This window comes from Pelophylax lessonae (genome assembly GCF_965119305.1).
Source record: "Pelophylax lessonae genome assembly, chromosome: 7".
Classification (NCBI taxonomy): domain Eukaryota; kingdom Metazoa; phylum Chordata; class Amphibia; order Anura; family Ranidae; genus Pelophylax; species Pelophylax lessonae.
Window position 1 is genome coordinate 97318684 of NC_138774.1, and position 23493 is coordinate 97342176.

Below are 23493 nucleotides of genomic sequence, written 5' to 3' on the forward strand. Positions count from 1 at the left end.
GTGTCTAATGATAATTATGCATGAGATTGTTTATATGACAAGATGACCAGACCAGATTAACTAAAAAGCATACGAAAAGTTTCCATTTACCTTGACATACAGACATGTACAGTTTGCCCTTTTCTGTCACACCTATGCTTAAAGTGTGTTTAGTATGATTATTCTTATTATACAAGATTTATATGGCACCAACAGTTTGTGCAGAGCTTTACAAAATAAAGGGGGACAGTATAGTTACAATAAAATGTAAGAGAAGACGGGTAGGAGGGCCTTGCTTGTGGAAGCTTAAACTCTAGAAAATTTATAGCAAAAACATTTTTTTCCCTTCACGATAGAGTAGGGAAGAGTTCAAACAAACTTTCCAATAGTCACACTTGTTCTAGTAGGAACTGTCTGTGAATTTTCCAAACTAGAGAGATAGGGGTTGATTTACTATAAATATGGCTTTTTTCTTATTTTCTTGCATGTGTATAGGTATGTCATCCAAATAAACTTGCGCTTAAAACATAAAAAGAAATGAAGACAGTCCAAAAAATGATATCACAAAGTCCATATAATCACAAAGTGCACTCTTCATCACCAGAATGATGTGTGATCCCATGTGAAAAAAGGAGCCTCCACCTCAAAAATTGGCTGCTAACCGAATATTATTGACCTCCTTTCATGGAAGGTCTCTCTCGCCCTTGGCTATAACCCAGCCAGCCAGCCAGGGGCCCAGGACGACGTCAGATTGTGATTAAGTGCGTCGGGAGCAGCGACATGCACAAGTCTTGGAAGGACGGGTTGCTGTGTATAGCTGGCCGGCCTTTATTCTATGTGTGTTTTCAAGTATTTTATGTAAGTGTAACCCTTATTTACCCATTAAACGTTATAGGGATTTTATGCTATGGAATCTTAATTTATTTTGGGTTTATTTATGACTGAGTTTATTCAAGTCCCCTTGATTGAACAGAGGCCTAGGCTGGGCTATAGCCACAGGTGAGAGAGACCTTCCATGATAGGAAGTCAATAATATTTGGTAAGCAGCCAATTTATGAGGTGGAGGCTCCTTTTTTCACTTGGGATCACACATTATTCTGGTGATGAAGAGTGCGCTTTGTGATTATATGGACTTTGTGATATTACTCTTTGGACTTTATTCATTTCTTTTTATGTTTTAAGCGCAACTTTATTTGGATTACGATTTATATGCTGTGTGTGTCTCACAGAAGAGTTGCTGCTGTTATATGTACACAATTTTTTCAGATTTTCTAATTTTTTAATAGCGCAGTTTTTCATTTTACTATGTGTTTAGGTGTTATTTGCGAAGGGAATTTTCACCACATTCACTAAGCTAAGGGACAATTCCCTTGCAAAATGGACAGCCTATTTGCCTTTAGTAAAATGATTCCTCTGTCTCTGCCCTTTTCATTGTAAAGATTGTCATTTGCTGTCCATTTATTGTCACTATTGACCAATTTTTGGCCATGCATTTTTAAAGCTGAGCGTTTGTTGCCCAGGTGTTTTCACAATTGTACAAACAGTATCTTGTCTGTGCATTGTAACAATGTTTGTTACCCCAATTATTGTATATGATTGTCAATACAGTGTGTGCCTGTGTATGTATATGTGTGTGTGTGTATATATAAACAGTATATATTGGTTGTGCATAAAATTGGAATGTGTTTTATGCAGTTTGTTTTATATCCGTATGTGCTAAAAAAATTTCTATTTATAGTTTTATTTATGTAAATGCGTTGTTTGTGGTAAACATTCACCTTTATATTTGATACTTTTGTTTATGGTTTTTCACATTTAAATAACACCAGTGTGAGAGTCGGTTCAAACTAATCCGACTCAAAGTCGCCCCGACTTCGGGCGACTAATGAAGTCACCCGTGCAGCGCAACTTCAGCGCGGCTTGCAACGACTTCTCATAATAGAAGTCAATGCAAGTCGCTCCGACCTTGCCAAAACATAGTGCAGGAACCTTTTTCTAAGTCGGAGCGACTTGAGTCGCTCTGATTAGAACGGTTCCATTGCACAACAAGTCGCCTGACAAGTTGGATTAGTGTGAACCGGCACTTAAAGGAAGTAAGGGGGCTGCTTTTTCTGTTCTCAATCTGAGCATGCTGGTTGCCAGGCTATCTCTGCTTTCAGTCGTTTTTAAGTCTGACCTGGAACAAGCCTGCAGCAAATAAAGTCAGAGCAAAGTCAGCACTTCCAGATCAGAGATACAGAAAGTTTTGACATAAACGTGTACTGAGAAAAATATAAGATTGTGTGGAAAACTGGAGTGTGAAGTGGTGGTGGGTGCCAGAACTATTCAATAATACAGGGAGAAGGTGGGTTAGATCAGCACGGAGGAAGGGGGGGGGGGGGTAGGAAAATGTTCAGAAAATGCTTTTTAAATGATTCCCTATCCTTGAGGTTAAAATCAATCATAAGGCAATTATATATGTGTTTCTCAATATATTGCATGATGATTCATTTAACAATAAAATCATCCAACTTATTCAACTCTGAACTGTTCTAAAACACATTTGCTAAGATGTCAAGCATATAATATAGCATCTGAAATTTTATGAGCTGTAAATTTCTTAAAACACATGAAGAGCATATACTGCTGGCCATTTTGGGAAGCCCCCTCCTAAGTCTTTACACATATACTTCATACAAGTTAACATGTTGCATTAGGCAGCCACTTCATCAAGAATGGGCTGACAATATATAACGATGAAATAAAAAAAAAATACTTACACTCTTTTATAATGCGGCGCACCACAGTGCAAGGTATGTGTGTTGTGGAGCACTGCAGTGTGATCTCATTGGCACCTATTGTACGTGTGCATTGGGTTGCCATTGTTACTATTGCAATAAATTGCACATTAATGCAATGCATAGTTCTGAGGAAGACCTTAAGAGTAACTGTACATTCAAACAATGTAATCCTAATGATCTCCTCCACATGGGAAAAAAAAGACCCTTGCATTTTGATCAGCTGGAAGTGTGACCCAGAAACGTATTCCATATCAGATGGCACACAGTTAGAGAAGCCTCTACAGCTTTATAAGTAGAGAGCTTTTGCATTTGGGCCTATTGTGCCCCTGACCCTGAACCTCCCAGCACGCCTTACAGTAACCCCCAACACCAGTGGTGTATTTTGGTTTTGTGCTGCCCTAGGCAAGACTAGAAACAGACGACCCCCCCCCCCATCTAATTTTGTCCCACCCCAGCTGCTTTAAAAGTGCGCACGCCTGTGCAACTGCAACAAACAACATAGATTTTACTATCCATAGGCGACTCTTTAATAGCCCTTACAGGTTACCACTTTACAGAGGTCTGGTGCTAGAATTACTGCCCATGATCTGACGTTCGCGGTGATACCTTCCATGTGTGGGACGATCGCTGTTTGCACGTGTGTGGGACCGACAAGCATGGTAGGACAGGGGCACATTGTTTTTAATTATTTTTTATTTTTTTTTAATCACTTTGATTGCTGGCCCAAGGAATATAAACATCCTTGTGACAACAATAGACAATGACCTGTACTCTGGGCCAACACCCCAGACACTGCTCCTTTCTGTCAGCCAGCACCACCCCTGCCACCCAGTGCCCCTACTACTGCACCTCTGACACTCATATTTAGCACCTGTAACGCAGCACCCCTAACTCCAAACCTTCCTGCCTCCCACACTCTTGACCATGAACCCCAATATCCCCAATACTGCAACTTTGTGCCAACAAGCACACGCCGTGTGTGTATGTTCCTGGGGAAATGGGAAGGAGGTGCCTGAGAAGAAGAAAGCCAGACATTAAGATGAAACCCTTCCAATGTAGCAAGCATTTTCTAGAAGTCTGCATTACATTTTGTTATTTCTGTTACTTTCAGGGTAGACATTTCATTTGAAATACAAAACCACTTTTACCACTCCTCCCTCATAAACTATTTAACATTCTTTAGCATTATTGTGGATTGCTCTCTGTGCAAGTTTGTGGAAGTTCCCATGTGGCAAGGAGATGAAAAGATAGTTCCCATGAAAAGGGTGATCTAACCTTTTCAATAGAGGCCTTATTCTGAATGTTGAACTGTGGAAATATTACTACAGAGATCTCCCCTTGACACATTGTGGAGTATGCCGGGCCTTCTTGTTTGAGGCTTCGTCGGAGCATGAGACTCCTTAAAACACCTGTGCATTGTAAGAGGAGAGTTCTACATAAACAAAGAAGTTCATCTTTTGGTCTGCCTTGGACTCCAGTGGGTCCCCTCACCCCTTGCCTGGAGTTACCAGCTGTGTAGAAGTGAGCCCTGTGTTAAGTGCCTTGGTTTCTGACCTTCCTTAACTGCCTGATAAAGAAAATAGCCCTGGCTTAAAACCTGTTGGAAGGAGCAGTAACATGTTGGTGTAGTCATACCCCAGCCACAAGTGGAAACTGCGTTAACCACTCGCACTAAATGCAGGTAAACCCCTGTTCTTACACTGTATATAATTATGTAGTGTGTATAGCTGTTTGCCTAGAGTCCAACTTTGAACTGGCTTTATCTAAACATGGTCTCAGCTCAATTTTTTTTTTTTTGGTTACTCAAGTTGATCAAACCAAGCACAGCCAGGCCTTGTACATCAGAAAGCGGTTTTAATATGCTAAAGTATGAAGCCGCCACAAACAAAATGAGTATTCAATATATCTAGGTCATCTTGCAGCCTATATTGGTTAGTTGTAGACACACTTAGCAAAAGATCTATAAACATGATAAACAGCACCGCGCTGCCTGCGGTTATTCGCATGGTCTTTATAAAGGACCTCAGAGAGCGTAGTTCTCAGCTCAGAAACCATTGATGTGACATGAATAGATTATGAGATCAGAAGTGTGCTTGCTCATGTTCTATGAAGTTTAAAAGCAGCAAAGGTTAAGTGCATAGAATGAGCAGCCAAAGGTCATAAATTATTTTTTTTATCTGAGCTGTAGCATCCCCATAAAACTATATAAAGAAAATCTGGTTACATACAAAAGGCATCCGTCTTTTTGTTTGTTTTCGTAATGTTTTCCCAACCCCAGTTCAAAACCCCTATGGCCAACAGTAGAGTGCTACGAAAGATTGCTGCACTCTGTGCGGGGCAGCAGCCTCTCTACTGCAGTCCGGCACATCCCCTGCTGAGTCAGAGCTACAGCACTGCATTCAGCAATGGGGGCACCTCATTCCACTGTACAGAGAATACTGCTCTCACACAGAGCACAGTGGTCTGCACATTCCTGCATGCCATAGAAGTTTCGTGCTGGGCCTGAGGAAGCTTAAAAAAATAAATAAAAGAAAGACAATCTAACCTAACTTCATTTATAACATTTATAAGGAGATTACAGCTGGGCTTAAAGCAGCCTATTTTGTTTCTTAGCCATGGAACTATAAACAGTTAAGCAGGACTAAACATACCATTTGACAAGGTAGAACTGTGTCTGTAGGCACCAGAGGCGAAGGGTTGGCGTTTCCATGTAGAATTTTAGGTGACACATACGTTTCAAACCTTCTAGGTCTATGATCCTAGCAGAGTCACCACCAAAGATTGTGTGCCTAGAGCAGCCCTTCTCATTTAGGGTTTCTCCAAAGGTTTCTAGGGGTTCCTTGAGCAATTAGCAACTTTCTGTCTTTCACATGAGTAACCACTAACAACAATGTTTTTTTTTAGCTATTTGTAAGGGGGGATTCTTCCCAAGGACCACAAATACAAAGATTATTGTTCCTAGTAGCCATCACACTAATACACTGTGAGCTGTAGATACAGTATAGTAATTATTAGCAGGGGTTCCCTGAGCCTGGAAAGTTATTTCAAGGGTTCCCCCATGTTAAAAAAAAAAGGTTGAGAAAGGCTGGCCTAGAGGCTCCATTGATGGAAATCTGGTCCTGCATGTTAGGGAAAATGGTATCCTGTAGCTTTCAGATTATATCAAATTTTACAAATATTAGGCGTTTTTAAAAAAACCTGTCAAACTGAGGAGGTAATACCGTATAAAGGTATTCAACAAGGCTTTTTTTTTTTTTTTTAGGTTAAGGCATAACTTACATGTATTTCATTGCCTATTTCTTTGTGTTGCTGTTGAAATAACATGAAGAGATATAACTTGATTGTTTCAATTTAGCGTTTAAAGAGGTTGCAAAATCATAAGCTTTTCTATCTTAATGCATTCTATGCATTAAGAAAAAAAATATTTTGTGTGCAGCAGCCACTCTCCAGCACCCCCTAATACTTACCTGAGCCCCATCTTCCTCCTGCGATGTCTACAAGTTTCTTGGCTGTCCGGGACTCTCCTCCTGACTGGCTAAGACATTTGCTCCCACTGCTGTCAATCAAAGTCAGTTAGCCAATCAGGAGAGAGAGGGGACGGGGCAGAAACGGGGCTTCGTGTCTGAATGGACACAGGGAGCTGTGACTCAGCTCAAGTGCCCCCATAGCAAGCTGCTTGCTGTGGGGGCACTTGACAGAAGGGAGGGGCCAGGGACCCAAGAAGAGGAGGTTCCAGGCTGCTCTGTGCAAAACCAACTGCACAGAGGAGGTAAGTATGACATGTTTGTTATTTTAGGAGAAAAAATAAATCACTTTAAAATTTAACTCTGTGCAGGTATACAATGCACAAATTAATGCAGATCTATATTTATTATTACATCTGTAGCTAGGAGCTGGCTAATATTGCCTGTATTATCAGGAGACACTCTTCTGTATTGCTACAGTGAGACTGTTTTCTCCTAGTGCCCAGCCTTGAATATGTGTCATCACAGCCAGCTGGGGAAGTAGACCTGAATTCTGGGAGAGGTAATAAAAAGCCTGTGTGGGACAGAATCGCTCTTTTGGGACCACGGCCTGTATCTGCAAGCAGCGACTAAGTGTTAGACTGTGCTGTGGCCAAGTTGTGGCCTGTGCAGCAAGGAGAAAATCAATCATCATGAGTGGGTGCGGGAGCATCCACTGCCAGCTACTTCTGGTCATCCAGCGGCAGCCTGAAGGCCGCTCTCATCACATCCACGCCAGATCCAGCTAGGCTACGGTGTGGTGCGACAAAAGGTGGAGTGCCCCCCACGAGGAATAAAAGCCATTGGTGCCATAAGGGCCCATACTTCAATCCAGGACTCTATTTACTAAAGAGCAGGTCTATAGATGTAGGGTAATATTACTTGAATTGAATTAACTATAGAATTCATACGTATGTTTTCTTGGGGCTGTGGTGTCAGGGGACAGAATAGAGTGGTCTGACATAAAATTGGTCATTCCTCTGCCCTTTTTTTTTTGCCTGTATCAATAGATCGCAATCCAAGCAGAGTCTGTTGGTTTTGCATAAGTGTTTGTCTTATACTACATTAAGCTATCAATTGTTTGCCTGTTTTTGCTATCAGGGTTATTTGTCATAGTAAACCCCCTACACGTGATGCATTTATGTTACTGAATTTCATTGCTATTAATCTTTCAGTAAATAAGATTCAATTGCTTTACTTGACTGTGTGTGTTTCTACGTATCTTTTGTCACAACAAGAATGTTGGAACCCAGAGTTTCAGAGGTGTCAGGACTTGCAAGGTCAGGGCAACCAGTGGGGTACGGATCCTTTAAGTGGCCCTCATGGGGGTAGCGCTACACATTATTAAGTCTATATTTTTCAAATGTGAGCAGTGTAAGTATCTGAATTTGACTTGGTATCCTTCTCTTGCAATCCCCTGTGCAGAAAATCCAAGGCTAGAAGACGAAGGAGCAGAACAAGGAGCCACTTATTTGTGCTCCAGTGCTCAAATGCTAACAAAAACATAATAATAAGAGGGAGCAGAGTGATAGAGAGAGATGAGCTCATCAGTCACTGACCAGTCACAGTTTGGGAGAGGGATAGGACCTACCTTTTATTGTTACCTAGAGTGTTTGTAACCCTAAAAAAAAAAGAAAAATGAATCCTGTTCCTGTAAAGCATGTTATACAGCACAGTGCTTGCGCTGTGTAATTTGGTCCTTTCTATCACCTAAAATACCTGGCTGATCCTGCCTGGTGCTGCCCTCCCCTCTGTAAACTGACCACATTTTATCATCGCTGATGAGCCCCTGATACCGTGGTCAGTTTACGTGCCTCTGTCATCCACCATCTACATTATTTGCCTTAGTGTATGTTATTTATAAAAATATGCCGCTGTATACTTAATATCACGTCACCGCTCGCGGCTCTCCTCGCCTCCTCCCAGTGCATTTATAACACATTACATGTTACACCCTGAATATGGGTGCAACATGTAACATGTTATGAAATGTGAACTTATCCTTTAAGGCTTTCCTTGCATTAAGGTAAAAAAATGTTTACACATCAGCATCCCCCCTCACCCCCCTTTTTACTTACCTGAGCCCTTATTTTATCCAGCGCTGTGCGCATCTGCAGCTGTTCTCTCCCCTCACTTCCAAGTCTCACTGGCTTTGCTGTGACATCGGGAGCTATTGCTGTCAATCAAAGCCAGTGATGAGGGAGCAGGGGCGGGGCAAAGTCCCGCTGTCTGTGTTAATAGCTACAGCAGGGGGCTCGGAAACTAGCACGCATGTGTGCCCCCATGGGAAGCAGTTTCCCATGGGGGCTGAGGGCAGAGAGGAGGGGCCAGGAGCGCCCGCAGGGGACTCAAGTAAAGGAGGTTTGCAGCTGCTCAGGTAAGTATAGACTTCACCAGGTCTTCTATCCTGCCAGACAGGACTTTGCCATGTAAATCATAAAAATGGATGAAAATAAATACAAATCATTTAGCTTGTAAAACACCTACCACATACTGTATTTATTTAATATATGTAGCTAGCAGTTTGCCTGCAATACAGCTTTAACTGTGCAGCTTTCATTAAAAGAATACCTGGTAGTTTAGGCATTAAAGTGGTATTAAACCCAAATGCAAACATTTATTATATTGCAGATTATTAGCTTGCTAGTATCACAAGTTGCTGCTTTCCAAGATCTAGTGATAACTAAAATACAAAAAAGCAATAGGGTGTACTGGAGCACTACTGCAATGTCTGAAGGAAAAAATAATAATGAGCAGGAGGGATGCATTTACACTATGCACCAAAAGTGGAACTTCCACTGTAAGTGCTCCTGACCCCCTGACATGCCACATTTGCCATGTCATTTTTTTTGACAGGTACCTGCTCCCACTTACGGTCTGGCCGCCTCGGCGATGTGAACGGAAGTTCTCTACTCCCCCTCCCTCCCTGCAATCTTCTGGGACACGTCACAGGCCCCAAAAGATTGCCCGGCCATTCACGACATGCAGTGCGACTCCGCATATGCAGTGCGCACCCAGCTGTAAAGCCACAAGCTGTCACGGTCGGGTGCCCACACTAGTGTTGCCTGTGCCACCGAGAGGAGAGGGAGAGGAGCGAGGCTTTGGGCGGCCACATTGCTGGATCATGGGACAGGTAAGTGTGTGTTTATTAAAAGTCAGCAGCTACACTTTTTGTAGCAGCTGACTTTTAATAAACACGAAAACGAGTGAAACTCCGCTTTAAGGCTTCATTGTCCGGTTTGGCTGGAGTGTACAATGCTGTACCTTAAAAGTTGGACAGACACTTGTATACTGGTGCAAATGAAAAAAAAATCTTTACATAAATGTCTTGTAACAATAATAAAAAGACACATGGACCATATATATAGACGTTACTGTGTTTTTCGGGAAGCATTTACTGGTCCTGATCACTGTCATTTAACCACTTCAATACAGATACTTTCACTCCTTTCCTGCCCAGACCACTTTTCAACTTTCGGCGCTGTCTCATTTTCAATGACAAATGCAACACTGTACCCATATGATATTTTTGTCATTTTTTTTAGATAGATCTTTTCTTTGATGGTATTTAAACACCACTGGGGTTTTTTTTTTTTTGCAAAATAAATTTAAAAAGCCCCCAAAAAAATGTGTTTTTCCTTGTTTCTGTTATAAAATTTTTCAAATAATCTTTCTTCATACATTTAAAGCAATATGTATACTGCTACATTTCTTTGGAGAAAATAACCCAAATCAGAGTATATTATTTAGTCTGTAGGAAAGTTATAGAGTCCACAAACTATGGCATATACTGTATATCAGTGGCGGCTGGTGCTCAAAAATTTTGGGGGGGCGCAAACAGAAAAATGTAATAGGCATTGCTTTGCGGCAAAAAACGTTGTAAAAAATTGCGTGACTTTGAGGTGGCAAAAGTGTGAAAGGGGCCTTCAGTAATTAAGGTATAGTGTGTCCCCTTTCAATGCAGAGAGACCAGCGTGCCCCCTTTCAATGCAGAGAGACCAGCGTGCCCCCTTTCACTGCACAGTGACCCCCCTTTCAATGCACAGTGACCAGCGTGCCCCTTTCAATGCACAGTGACCAGTGTGCCCCCTTTCAATGCACAGTGACCAGTGTGCCCCCTTCAAAACAGTGACCAGCGTGCCCCCTTCAATGCAGTGACCAGCGTACATGCCCCCTTTCAATGCAGTGACCAGCGTACATGCCCCTTTCAATGCAGTGACCAGCGTACATGCCCCCTTTCAATGCAGTGACCAGCGTACATGCCCCCTTTCAATGTAGTGACCAGCGTACATGTCCCCTTTTAATGTAGTGACCAGCGTACATGCCCCCTTTCAATGCAGTGACCAGCGTACATGCCCCCTTCAATGCAGTGACCAGCATACATGCCCCCTTTCAATGCAGTCACCAGCGTACAGGCCCCCTTCAATGCATTGACCAGCATACATGCCCCCTTTCAGTGCAGTGACCAGCCTACATGTCCCCTTTCAATGTAGTGACCAGCGTACATGTCCCCTTTCAATGTAGTGACCAGCGTACATGCCCCTTTCAATGCAGTGACCAGCGTACATGCCCCCTTTCAATGCAGTGACCAACATACATGCCCCCTTTCAATGCAGTGACCAGCATACATGCCCCCTTTCAATGCAGTGACCAGCGTACATGCCCCCTTCAATGCAGTGACCAGCATACATTCCCCCTTTCAATGCAGTGACCAGCATACATTCCCCCTTTCAATGCAGTGACCAGGGTACATGCCCCCTTCAATGCAGAGACCAGCGTGCATACGTGCCCCCTTCCAATGCAGTGTGCCCCCCCCCCCCCAGACCAGTGCACTTACCTGGAGCAGCCGCGGCGGCGCCTTCTCCTCAGTGTCCTGGCGGCTGGCTTCTCTTCAATCCCCCCACGTCTCCTCAAGTCATCCAGCTCCCGCCTCCTCCTCGGGCAATGGCATGGGGTTTGCCTTGCGGCCAATAAGGTAGCGCGTATCGGACGCGCTCCCTGATTGGCCAGGAGGAGGATCCGTGTGACAATAGTGAATTTTCATTCGCTATTGTCACACAATGGGTGGGCTCGGGATGCACTGCTCTGCGCCCCGGGTCCACCCTTTGCATCGCCCTATTAGAGCCTCTGGCTCTAATTAGGTGATGCCAAAAAAAAAAAAAGCCCCTTTGAACTCATGCAGATTAGGGGGCCGGACGCATGGATAGGGGGGGGGGCGGCGCCCCCAACGCACCAGCCGCCACTGCTGTATATCTTAAAAAAGAGTACACGGCCTATGTCATCTCTTGAGGCCTGAAAATCCCAGGACAGTTCGAATATATACCCCAAATTACCTCTTTTTGAAAAGTAGACAGTCCAAGGTATTTAGTAAGAGGCATGATGGGTTTTTTGAAGTTGTCATTTTTTGGTCACATTTTTTGGGAAAATAAAGACATTACAAAAAAAAATGTTTTTTTTTTTTTTTTTTTTTACATACTGTCACCAGTGCCACCAGTTCAGTACAGCATCACATATAACTGATGTGGCAGTGATCAGGAACACTGACTGGTGGCAGTATGTTAAATATATATACAGTATATATATTTTTTTACATACTGTCACCAGTGCCACCAGTTCAGTACAGTATCACATATAACTGATGTGGCAGTGATCAGGGACACTGACTGGTGGCAGTATGTTATATATATATATATATATATATATATATACTGTATGTATATCTATGTATATATATATATATATATATATATATATATATATATATATATATATATATATATATATATATATGTATGTATATTCTTTTTTTTCCCCTTTTTCAATTGTTTAATTTTTTTTCTTTTTTATTGCATTTCTTTTTTTGTTTTTATGATTTTTTTTTTACATACTGTGACCAGAGCAATAAAGTGCTACCATAGTAACACTGTACTACACTTGGTAGGTGACCAGGATTTTTGATTTTTAAATTTCACTGTTATAAGCAACCATTTTTTCTGAATGAAATCTATTCCTTCTGTGTTTACTAATGTGATTAGCTGTGACCATTTACAGAGATCAGCACAATAGTACACAATGAATGGCATAAATAGAAGCCATCCACTGTGTACAATTGTCATGTGATCTGATGTGATTGGTCACAGCGATCACATGGTACCAGCAGTGGGCCAGTACACTGATCTGTCATTAGATCGCGCAGCAGCGCAAATGTCCCTAATGAGTAATACGTTTCACACTGTCGTGCTTACTTGTCTACTGAGCACCTTTGGACCGTATGTGTGTCATGTTTCCAACTTTTTATGGAACTTCAATAAAGCTACTGTTTTTAACTCCTGGATGTGCTGCCACCTTTCTCTTTTTCTATAGCGTGAATGTCCCGCTCGGCCATCATTTTACTATAGGCCGGGCTGCGAGGTGGTAAAGCATATACATCAGGAAGATTCACCTGCAGTGAGCATTTGGCGTATGCCAGATTAACTGCTTTAAAAAACAATTACAACAGAAAAAGAACTAGGGACTTTCTGAGATGGCAACCAAGGACACAAAGTACACAGGTTAATATAAAAAAATTACCAGATTCATTAACCGCTTCCCGACCGCCCGCCGCAGTTATACTGTAGCAGGCAGCCCCTCCTGCGCGAACCGACGTAGGTATACATCGGTCGCGTGCCTGCAGCTAGGGGGCGAGCGCTCCTGCCCTCGCTCATCAGCGGGGACTCCGATGCATCAGGCAGGTGGCTCCGATTTCCGCCTGACACCCACGATCGTTCCCCGCTGAGAGAGAAGGACGGTCAGCTATTGTAAATACAGCTGACCGTTCTTCTCCCTGGAATGATCACAGAGCGCCTGTGATCCTTCTATATAGGATCACAGGTCTCTGTGATCATTTCACAAGCCCAGCCCCCCAGAGTTAGAAACACGCCCCTAGGTACACATTTAACTCCTTGATCGCCCACAGTGTTAACCCCTTCCCTGCCAGTGTTATTATTACAGTAACGGTGCATATTTTTAGCACTGATTACTGTAGTAATGTCACTGGTCCCCCCCAAATGTGTCAAAAATGTCAGTCAGGGGTCCAATCTGTCCGCCGCAATGTCGCAGTCCCACTAAAAATCGCAGATCACCGCCATTACTAGTAAAAAACAAAAAAACAACAAATATGACATAAATCTTTCCCGTAGTTAGTAGACACGATAAACCAATCAAAATACGCTTATTGCGTTTTTTTTTTACCAAAAATATATAGCAGAAAACAAATTGGCCTAAAATGTTAAAAAATTTTGATTTTTAATTTTTTTTTTGGGAATGTCATATAGCAGAATGTGAAAAATATTGTTTTTTTTTTTCAGAATTGTTGCTCTTTTTTTGTTTATAGCGCAAAAAATAAAAATTGCACAGGTGATCAAATACCGCCAAAAGAAAGGTCTATTTGTGAGTAAAAAAAGGACATCAATTTTATTTAGGTACAGTGTTGCACCACCGCGCAATTGTCTGTTAAATTAATGCAGTGCCGAATCGCAAAATATGGCCTGGTCATTAAGGGGGCAAATCCTTCCAGTCCAGAAGTGGTTAATCACACCATATAAAAACATAAAAGAATCATGTATGATGAACAACACTAAAGCCCCGTACACACACGCAGATCGTCGTCATACAAATGTTCGTCTTTTCTCCCCGGGATGTCGGTGTCTGTTGAAAAGTGCAAAGACAGCACAAGGACAGCACAAGAATTTTGTCTGCAGACTTCAGCTGACTGCAGAAGTGATGTCATGTAATGGTTAACTTTCCCTGTGTTTTTAATTTTCTGAGCATGCCCAGTCTTGCAAATCTGCGGTCTGTCGGCCGAATTCTGTACTGACAGGCGAACAATCGTCCGTTCTGGTGTCCGCAGACAAAAATTTTCATGTTTGCAAGAAAGACTTTTGTCCGCGGATTGTGCGCAGACATCTGTCGGAGGCACCATACTAACACGCGTACAATCGGCAGATCTTTCGTCCGCCGACGTTTGTATGCCGACGATCGGTACGTGTGTACGGGCCTTAAGATACTTATATTTGTATACTGAGTGGTCAGTTTCACAGGTAAGAGATTGTGATTGTTAGATGCATGTTTAGAACAAGGATAATATAGCACAATTCCATTTGGTAGTAAAATGTGGTACTACTACGTGCAAAAATTAACCCAAAATTTATTTTTCACTTTGCCTTTCCGTAGATGGCAAGATAATACTGGAAGTCAGACAACAGGAGCTCATGACAGCCGAAGCTGGAGAGTCAGTGACCATCACCTGCAGCTTTTTCTATGAATCACCCTCTTATACTGCAAGATGGACTCGAGGCTGCAATCACAGTGTGTTTCTTACTGATCAAACATGTTACAATGGCAGAATTAATTATTCTGAATTAGCACCTTCCAATATAACAAAAGACTCAGGAACTCTGTGCTGTGAGAGGTATTCCACACTGACCATTCTCAACCTAACAGAGAATGACTCCGGAACATACTGTTGTTATATACTGACTGTTCGTGGGAAAAAAGGAATTGGATCTGGAACCATACTGAAGGTTCTACCAAGAACAAACAAAGCAGGTATTTTGTGTTTATCTGTGCCTGGCACATATAGTCAGCATTTATAGCTTTCTGTTCTTTTACTGTAAAAATTTTTCTTGTGTACTTACCTAACCATTAATGTTACCTGCCATTTAAATCACATTTACGTGTACTTCAATCTACACACCTTGAGCCAGTCATGGACAACGTGCAGATACATTAATTCGGCTTTTATGCCCATCCACAACCCCCTTCAAGTTACATGTATTCATTCCACCAAGATTTTGTGTAGCGTGCTTCGTGCTGCACATCCTCTTCCTCAAATTTTTCACTATTGGGTCTTCCTCTAACCACGCACATCCACCGCAATCTCCTTTTAATGCTATTGAAAGTTCATAGTTTTCTTGTCCTGGCAGATTACAAGCTGTCTATCGGTGTGACCTGGCCACCTACCGTAAATCACATGGTCTCTGACTACCAGGAGTATTGTGGATGTTTCATGACACCAAAGATATGTAATATTTGTTTTAATGGGACTTTTGGTGCAAGGAATCATATTCAATAAAATCGAGGTCTGCATAGTAGTATAGTGCATCCCCCGTAAGAGCCGCTGATGAATAGGGATTCCCCCACGCTGCACAGCTAGGCACACCAAATTTTCTACAGGCTCACTGAGACAGGGAACATTCAATGCAGTTTTTTATTTTTTATTTAGAGATTAATAACTTGGATAGGGATTGGGGTATTATGGAATGCCCTTGACTGGAACAGGGACACTTTAGGGACACTTCAACTTTATACACGTTCTATGTACACTCCTCTTCCTCCAGCACATCACTTGCTTGCAAAGACACTCAGGCCCAGCTGGAACACTGTTTAGGTGGGAACTGACAGGGCACTCTGTCAGATCCAGCAAAAGCCCATTATAGACAGGGACTGTGGGCCCCTTTGGTGTGTAAAAAAGTCCCAGTGTCCTGCTACCTTCCTGTGGCTACCGATTCCAGCACCACCTCTTCAGGCACTGCTAGCCCTCCAGACTAGGGGGCTACCCTCAAGGGTCTCCGACAGCCTCCTCAGCACTTCATCTTCAGCTTACACCCGAACTCACACTCCCCTTGCTGGGCTGATTTAGAGTACTTAAGAGGTGCCCTCCCCCTGCCAGCCCATTTGGCCGGTGATTGGTTAGTGCACCCATCAGTACTCCAGGCAGCTCCTCCTAACCTCCCTCCCATTCTTCTGGAAGTTTCTCAAATATTCTAGCAAGTAGGGGGAGGTACTTGAGGTGCTGCCTGATGAGTTATCCAGCCTCCCTGGATCACTCCCCCTGACCTAGATTTAAAAAACAGGCTTGACTGCCAGCCAAACCTAAATTTACCTACACTACAAAAACCTATGTACATTACCCAGCACTCTACACTAGAGGGTTCTAGAAGTGTAAGGTCTAAACAATATCCAAATTCACTTATCCCAGTGGCATATCGTGGGCAGGGCCACAGGGGCAGGTGCCCTGGGTGCAAAATTCTTAGCGGTGCAAAATTTCAAAAGAAAAAGATGAGAAAGTAGTAATGATAAATATTATAGTATCAAAAAGTCTGTCAACTGCGGCCTGTACTTAAGCAGCAGCCTTGCGACAATGACAATAGAGCAGTGGGCCAGATTGTCAGAACTCCCATTGCAGAGGGTGGAGGCGGGGATCTCTTACCTAGCTTCACTGATTTAGGCTTGGGTGACAGCTTGATCTGGAACATCTCTGGACAGGCAAAAATGAGGGTAATGATGGAGGAGATTGTCAGAGCTGTGTACTGAGAATGAGGAAGTAGTCAGAGGGGGTGAAGCCGGTGCTGTCACCTACCTGATGCACGCATGCATAGACACGCACCTCGTGTCATCTTCCAGCTTTCTGCCTATACTGCACTGTGTTTGTCTGACGCATGACATTACCAAGGTGAGAAATTCCTTGGTGTTACTTTACCAATTCCAAGTCTTTTTTTTTTTTATTTACTTCTCAGTCATTGGGGACTTACTACGTCTTGTATATACTGGCAGAAGGAAGTGCTAATGATCCACAGATTAGGGGCACAATACTTGCCTTGCCATGGGTGTTGGCAACCCACACTTTGCCACTGGCTCATCCCCTGTCATATGTTTAATACCCGGGAAATTTGCTTGCAGTAACTGGTATCAGGGTGTAAACCCTTTGGGATTATAACATAAACCTTGTTCCCACATAGATGCAATTTCACATAGTACAATACAGAGATGACAGATCTATTTTTGAGGCATTTCCCAATTCGCTTCTTCAGAATCAGTTATAAATACAGCATATTATTTTGCATACTTATACATATGTGCAAAAATGTTCAAACTTGCTTATTTGCATTATTGAACCTTTCCTCACTTAGTAAAACAATATACATGCATTTCACACCATAAGGGATGGGGACAAGCAGATCCAAAACAAGAGTATCTTTGTATCTTTTGTTAGGCCACTAATACAATGAAATACCCCAATTTTCCAAACATAAGAGGTAGAGGAGAATATTACCTAATTAGCTGCCAACCTATTTAAACTACACAGCTGGTATTGTCAGTATGCCTGTGTGTGTGTGCCTGCCACTTAGCCTTTTTGTTTCCTTTATTTCTAAATGGAACATACATGTTGTAGGGTAATACACTGTTACCTTCCAAGTAAGCGAGTTAAGTCCATTACAGCCATAATTAACAATACTGTGTTACCTGCTAGCAATATTGTGCAGCTCTACCAATCAGGAAGCAGAGTTTCCATATGAACAAATAAGGTTGCTCCATATACATATAAATACAACTTTTATTACTTTATTGCTTTACAAAATTTGGAGCCATTTGGTCCTTCTGTTTAGTGACTTATCACAACTCTTGCAATTACTCTTTAAGGCTCCATGTACACGGGACGCTGGAAATGGGCGTTTAGGAGCAGTTGGGCGTTTTTTTCAGAAGCCCCTGAATGCAGCTCCATGTTATCTTATCTGTCCATGTACACATGGTCGTTTACAGTCATTTGCAGGCAGTTGCGTTCAGGGACTTTTTTTAGAACGCAATTATTTGCGTTTGAACGTGTGTTTCCCGGCGTTTCAAACGCAAAAACGCGACCGAACGCGACCGAACGCGATGACCCACGTTTAGCGTTCGCGTTTTTCCATTTTAAAGGGGAATAATTTTTTTGACCTCTAGGAACGGTTCTAAACGCAAACGCCCGCTAAACGCGGGTACAAACGCGACCGAACTGACGTTTCAAACGTCCTAAAAATTCCAGCATTCAAAGGGACTTTTAACAACGTCCCGTGTACATGGACCCTTAGACATTTACAAATGAGATGCAATACTATTCACTGATGTTGGACTGGCTTCTGTCTCCCAGTTTCCTTTTGTGTTTTTGTAAAATTTAAAGGGCAAAGCAGAATACTCAAAAGGTCTAATTGTTATTTTGTTTATATTGTTTCCCTCTTAGATACAAATAAAGCTCCAGAAAAGATGTCATATGTTCTGTATGCCGTGGTAGTGGTTGAGGCGTGTGTTATACTGGTACTGCTCATTGTTGTCATAAAATGTTATCACAAAGGTATGTTATGATGTAACTTTTTTTGTGTTTTTTTTTAAATAATGGGGAACTGAGCAAAATATTAACTAAAAGCACTGCAGGAGGAAAATGTGGAAAGTGTAACACGCTAACGTACACTTACCTCCAGATCATCCACTTAGACCTAGGCTCTTTTCATCATGTATTTTGCATACTTTCAGCTATACTATAGTTACAAACTTTTTTATGGCCAGCTACTCTTATTAAAATGATGAACCAGGACTGAACGTGTGTAGTATTGGAGTCATGGAGAGACACGTTTTCTGAGCTCTCTAAAGGTACTGTACATGACCCTGAGGTAACAGTAAAAAAAAAAAAAACTTACATTTACTTCATGCATTGCTTTTAGTTAAAGGAGTTGTAAGGGCAGAATGTTTTTTTATCTTAACCACTTTAAGACCAGAAGGATTTGCCCCGACCAGGCCCTATTTTGCGATTCGGCACTGTGTTACTGTAACGGACAATTGCGCGGTCGTGCACCGCTGTACCCAAATAAAATTGATGTCCTTCTTTTCCCACAAATAGAGCTTTCTTTTGGTGGTATTTGATCACCTGTGCGATTTTTATTTTTTGCGCTATATACAAAAATAGAGCGACAATTTTGAAAAAAAAAAATATTTTTCACATTCTGCTATATGACATTTTCAAAAAAAAAATTTTAAATCAAAATTTTTTAACATTTTAGGCCAATTTGTTTTCTGCTACATATTTTTGGCAAAAAAAATCGCAATAAGCGTATTTTGATTGGTTTGCGCAAAAGTTATCGCGTCTACTAACTACAGGAAAGATTTATGCCATTTTTATTGTTTTTTTTTTTTTTTTTTTTACTAGTAATGGCGGCAATGTGTAATTTTTTGCGGAACTGCGACATTTTGGCGGACAGATCGGACCCCTAACTGATATTTTTGACACTTTTGGGGATACCAGTGACATTACTACAGGAATCAGTAATAAAAATATGCACTGTTACTGTAATAATGACACTGGCAGGGAAGGGGTTAACCTTATGGGTGATCAATGGGTTAAATGTGAGCCTAGGGGAGTGATTCTAACTGTGGGGGGCGTGGCTTGGGAAATGACCATAGACACATGTGATCCTACATAGAAGGATCTCATGAGCTCTGTGATCATTTCAGGGAGAAGGACGGTCCGCTGTGTTTACAACAGCCGACTGTCCTTCTCTCCCAGTGTGGAGCGATCGCGGGTGTCAGGCAGCAATCGGAGCCGCCTGACACATGCGTCGGCTTCCCCGCTGCCAAATGGGGCGTGAGCGCGCCAGCGCATGCTCGCCCCCTAGCTTCCCGCGCGTGACCGACATACCCCTATGTCAGTTTGCGCAGGAGAGCCACCCTGACGCAGTATATATGCTGTAAGCGGTCGGCAAGTGGTTAATGCATTCTATGCATTAAGATAAAAAGTCAGCCACACTAACACTTACCTGAGTTCCCCTCTCTGTCCAGCGATAGCCACGAGTGTCTCAGCCATCGGAGATTCTCCCTCCTGATTAGCTGAGACACAGCAGCAGCCCCATTGGCTGCCACTGCTGTCAATCAAAGTCAGCTGAGAGAGAGGGGACGGGGCCGGGTTGGGGCTGTGTGTCTGAATGGACACAGTGAGCTGTGACTCGGCTTGGGTACCCCCATAGCAAGCTGCTTGCTGTGGGGGCACCTGACAGGAGGGAGGGGCCAGGATCACAGAAGAGGGACCCAAGAAGAGGAGGATCTGGGCCACTCTGTGCAAAACCAACTGCACAGAGGAGGTAAGTATGCGCGTTTGTTATTTTTATAGGAAAAAAAACAAGACTTTACCTATAGGGGGGGAGGGGATGTTAAAGGGTAGCTATATTTTAATATTAATTTGCATATTTATAGATAAGACTCCACATGGTCTATTTTGTACAGCACTGGAAGAATTGTAAATGGACAATACACTCCGGTCTAAGACCTATCCCAAGCTAACCAATGGACATTGAAGGAGTAACAGCATGCCCTGTACTGTACACAGCATTAGAGCCCTATTGGACTGATAATGCCAACTCTTTTCTCTTGCAGTGCTGCTGGGGATTTGGTAAGGTTATTAACCACTTTAATCCCGGAAGGATTTGCCCCCTTCATGACCAGGCCACTTTTTTCAACTTGGCACTGCGTCAGTTTAACTGACAATTGCGCGGTCATGCAATGCTGTACCCAAACAAAATGTATGTCCTTTTTTTTCCCCACAAATAGAGCTTTCTTTTGGTGGTATTTGATCACCTGTGCAATTTTTATTTTTTGCGCTATAAAAAAGAGCGACAATCTGAAAAAAAATAAATTTCTCTGTCGCTCATTGACAGACGTAGTCCTCGTTGATTAATAACAACTCGGGTTATACTGCCCTCTACAGGAGTAGGACTAGACAGGAAAGAAAACATTCTGGCCACACCTTAGGGGCAGTCCCAGAGGGTATATCCTCTCTCTCTCTGCTACAGCAAATCAGTTTTTTTCTGTCTAGTTAGGAGTAAGGACCTAGATGCCTTGCTAGGATCTTCGGTCCTGGCAGGATTTTTTTTCCTTAGAAAGATTTTTTTAGACAGCTATTTTTCTCCAGTTTCCTGTGAGATCTTCAAGCAAGCAAGCTTTAACTGGGCGACGGGCTGGATGTTGAGATCCAGTGGTCACCCCAGTTCAGCCTACGAGCGCGTGCAGGCCATAGCTCCGCGCTGGTCGGCCGCGACATAGTCCCACTGGACGGGGACTGACCCTGCGAGTTAAACGTCTCGCTTGAACGCCAATGACCAAGAGTCACGGCGTCTGTACTGGTCGACAGCCCCCCCACCCCGGTGGAGAGGGGTTCTGTCAGGAGTGGCGCCCGCCTGGTTCCGGTATGGTGAGTAGTATGTTCCCCCTTTTCCCCCTGACGGGTTTGTGGTGAACGCGGGCCCCTCTCTGAAATGGTAAGGATGGGTCTCCCCTCTATCCTATAATAGGTCACAGATCCCCCTATTTGAGTGTGATTTTTGTGAACAAGAAACCAGGAGGCTTGGTTTGGGAGCTGACAATCTATGTCATTTCAAAATTGTAAAAGTGACTGAAGTCAGTGGCAGTACTAGAATGTTACTATTGTAGCATAAGGTATCCTACCTGTCAGGCATGAATCGCTGCAGTCCAGATCGCATTCCTCCAGCAAAGGCAGAGGGCTGCCTTCCGACGGCCCACGGACCGCATGCGGCCCACCAGGGTCCGGTACCGCCGGCCAGGTTTATCACCATCAGGGTGAAGGTTTGTGGGGCCGAGATATTCCACGCCGTTATCCTGTACAGGCCGCCGACATTGTCTGGTAGATCGCACGAGGCCGCCATATTGGCGTAGCCACGTGTCTCCAGCATGGGGGCAGCCATGTTTGAAGTGACCAAAACACCTCGAGGAGCTAGGGGAGGCGCCGGAAGGCGTGCAAAGGGGCGGAGCCGCCTCCTTTTTACCCGGGAAGCCAGCCAAAGACTTCCTGTCTGTAATAGACAGTGCTGAAACAAGTTGCATTTGAAACTCTGAGCATCAAGTGGTGAGCCTTGGGGTCTATCTCTCTCTCTCGCTCTGTAGGGGTCCCTAAGCAGGTAACACTGAGGGGCATTGTGGCACTGGGGGTCTGAGAAAAAAAAAAAGGTTTTATTTTTTTTTGGCAATTGATTTTTTCCGGTTAGTATCTGGAATTATCATGGACCCTGCCACACAGGTAACCCCACCTGTTTCCCTCGAGGTGGCCGCAGGACCCGCCAGTTCACAGAGTATGGATGCTTTACAGCAGTTTTGGAGTCTTTGGTGTCTCGGGTGGAGACGGCCTGTCAGGAACGGGGGTCAAGAAAGCGACCCCCGCCTACCCCTATATCATCTGATACTTCAGATTCAGATTCTGAGATGGTCATTGCAGCTGCAGGTCCCTCTGCAGGGGCTGTTGTCTCGGGTAAAGTTCCCTCAGACAGTGAGGAGGACGTTCTTGCTTCCACCATAGCACAAGAAGAAGCATTGGTGGACGCACTAGTTGTGGCGGTTCGGGAGACCTTAAGACTTGAGGTTTTACCGGCAGAGGCAACTGAAATGGAAATTCCCTTTGGTACTAGCAAACCTACCAAGACGGTGAAGGTTTTTCCTTTACCCAAATGTTTTGGTAATAAGATCAAAGAGGAATGGGATCATTCAAAGCGTACCTTTACTATTTCCAAGCGCATTGCTAGACGCTATCCGTTTGAGGAATCCCTCATTAAGAAATGGACGGTACCACCAGTGGTGGATCCACCTATTTCCAGACTGAATAAAGCCACTGTTATCCCGTTGGAGGACGCTCCGTCCTTTAAGGATCCGGTGGATCGGAAGATGGAAGCGGAGTCCCGCACTATCTTTTCCCTGATAGGGTCAGCCTTTAGACCAGTAATTGTCATTGATTTAGTTTCACAGACATTAACAGAATGGGCGAGATTGGTGCGCCAGGACCTGAAGGGGAAAGGTATCCCCCAGGCAACATCTGATTTGATGGAACAGATTATACAAGGACTACAGTTCGCCTGTGACGCAGCCTTGGATGCCACCCCCTTATTAGGGCATGCATCTATGTCAGCGGTAATTCTCAGACGTGTGCTGTGGTTAAAATGCTGGTCAGCGGACCTAGGTTCCAAAAAAGACCTTGGCGAATCTCCCCTTTCAGGGGAATCGCCTATTTGGGGCCACCCTAGATGAGATCATTAAGGATGTCACTGGGGGCAAAAGCACTTTTTTGCCGCAGGCTGCTAAAGCTAAAGGACCTCGTAACAAGCGTGGACCTTTCTTTGCCGCTCATAAAGGGTTCGTTCGCTCTGCTGAAGCGAGCGGAAAAAGCAAAACCCCTCTAGGAGGGTTCAAGAAGCGCTGGTCGGACAAACAAAAGACCGACTCAGCCAAACCTGAAGTTAAGGCTTATACAGCCTGAAGGTGCACCCCCACCCGGCTTGAGGGTGGGGGGACGTCTTCACCGGTATTCAGAGCACTAGATCGAGCATCGATCACTGCTACCGGTGCGATTCTTCCCTTCCAACATTTAAGTACTACAGGGAGCGGTAGTT

The 23493-nt window shown here is 43.5% G+C and overlaps 1 protein-coding gene across 1 annotated transcript in view; it reads left to right on the plus strand.

Annotated features, from left to right (window-relative positions):
- Positions 1–23493, plus strand: part of LOC309560514 (uncharacterized protein) — a gene marked incomplete at its 5' end in the record, with an annotated part of 48686 nt that overhangs the window by 5879 nt on the left and 19314 nt on the right. Inside the window, 3 exons of the mRNA XM_082264146.1 lie at positions 7438–7542; positions 14474–14848; positions 18297–18407. Coding sequence (XP_082120272.1) covers positions 7438–7542; positions 14474–14848; positions 18297–18407 — 591 coding nt within the window. The remainder of the gene's footprint in view (positions 1–7437; positions 7543–14473; positions 14849–18296; positions 18408–23493) is intronic.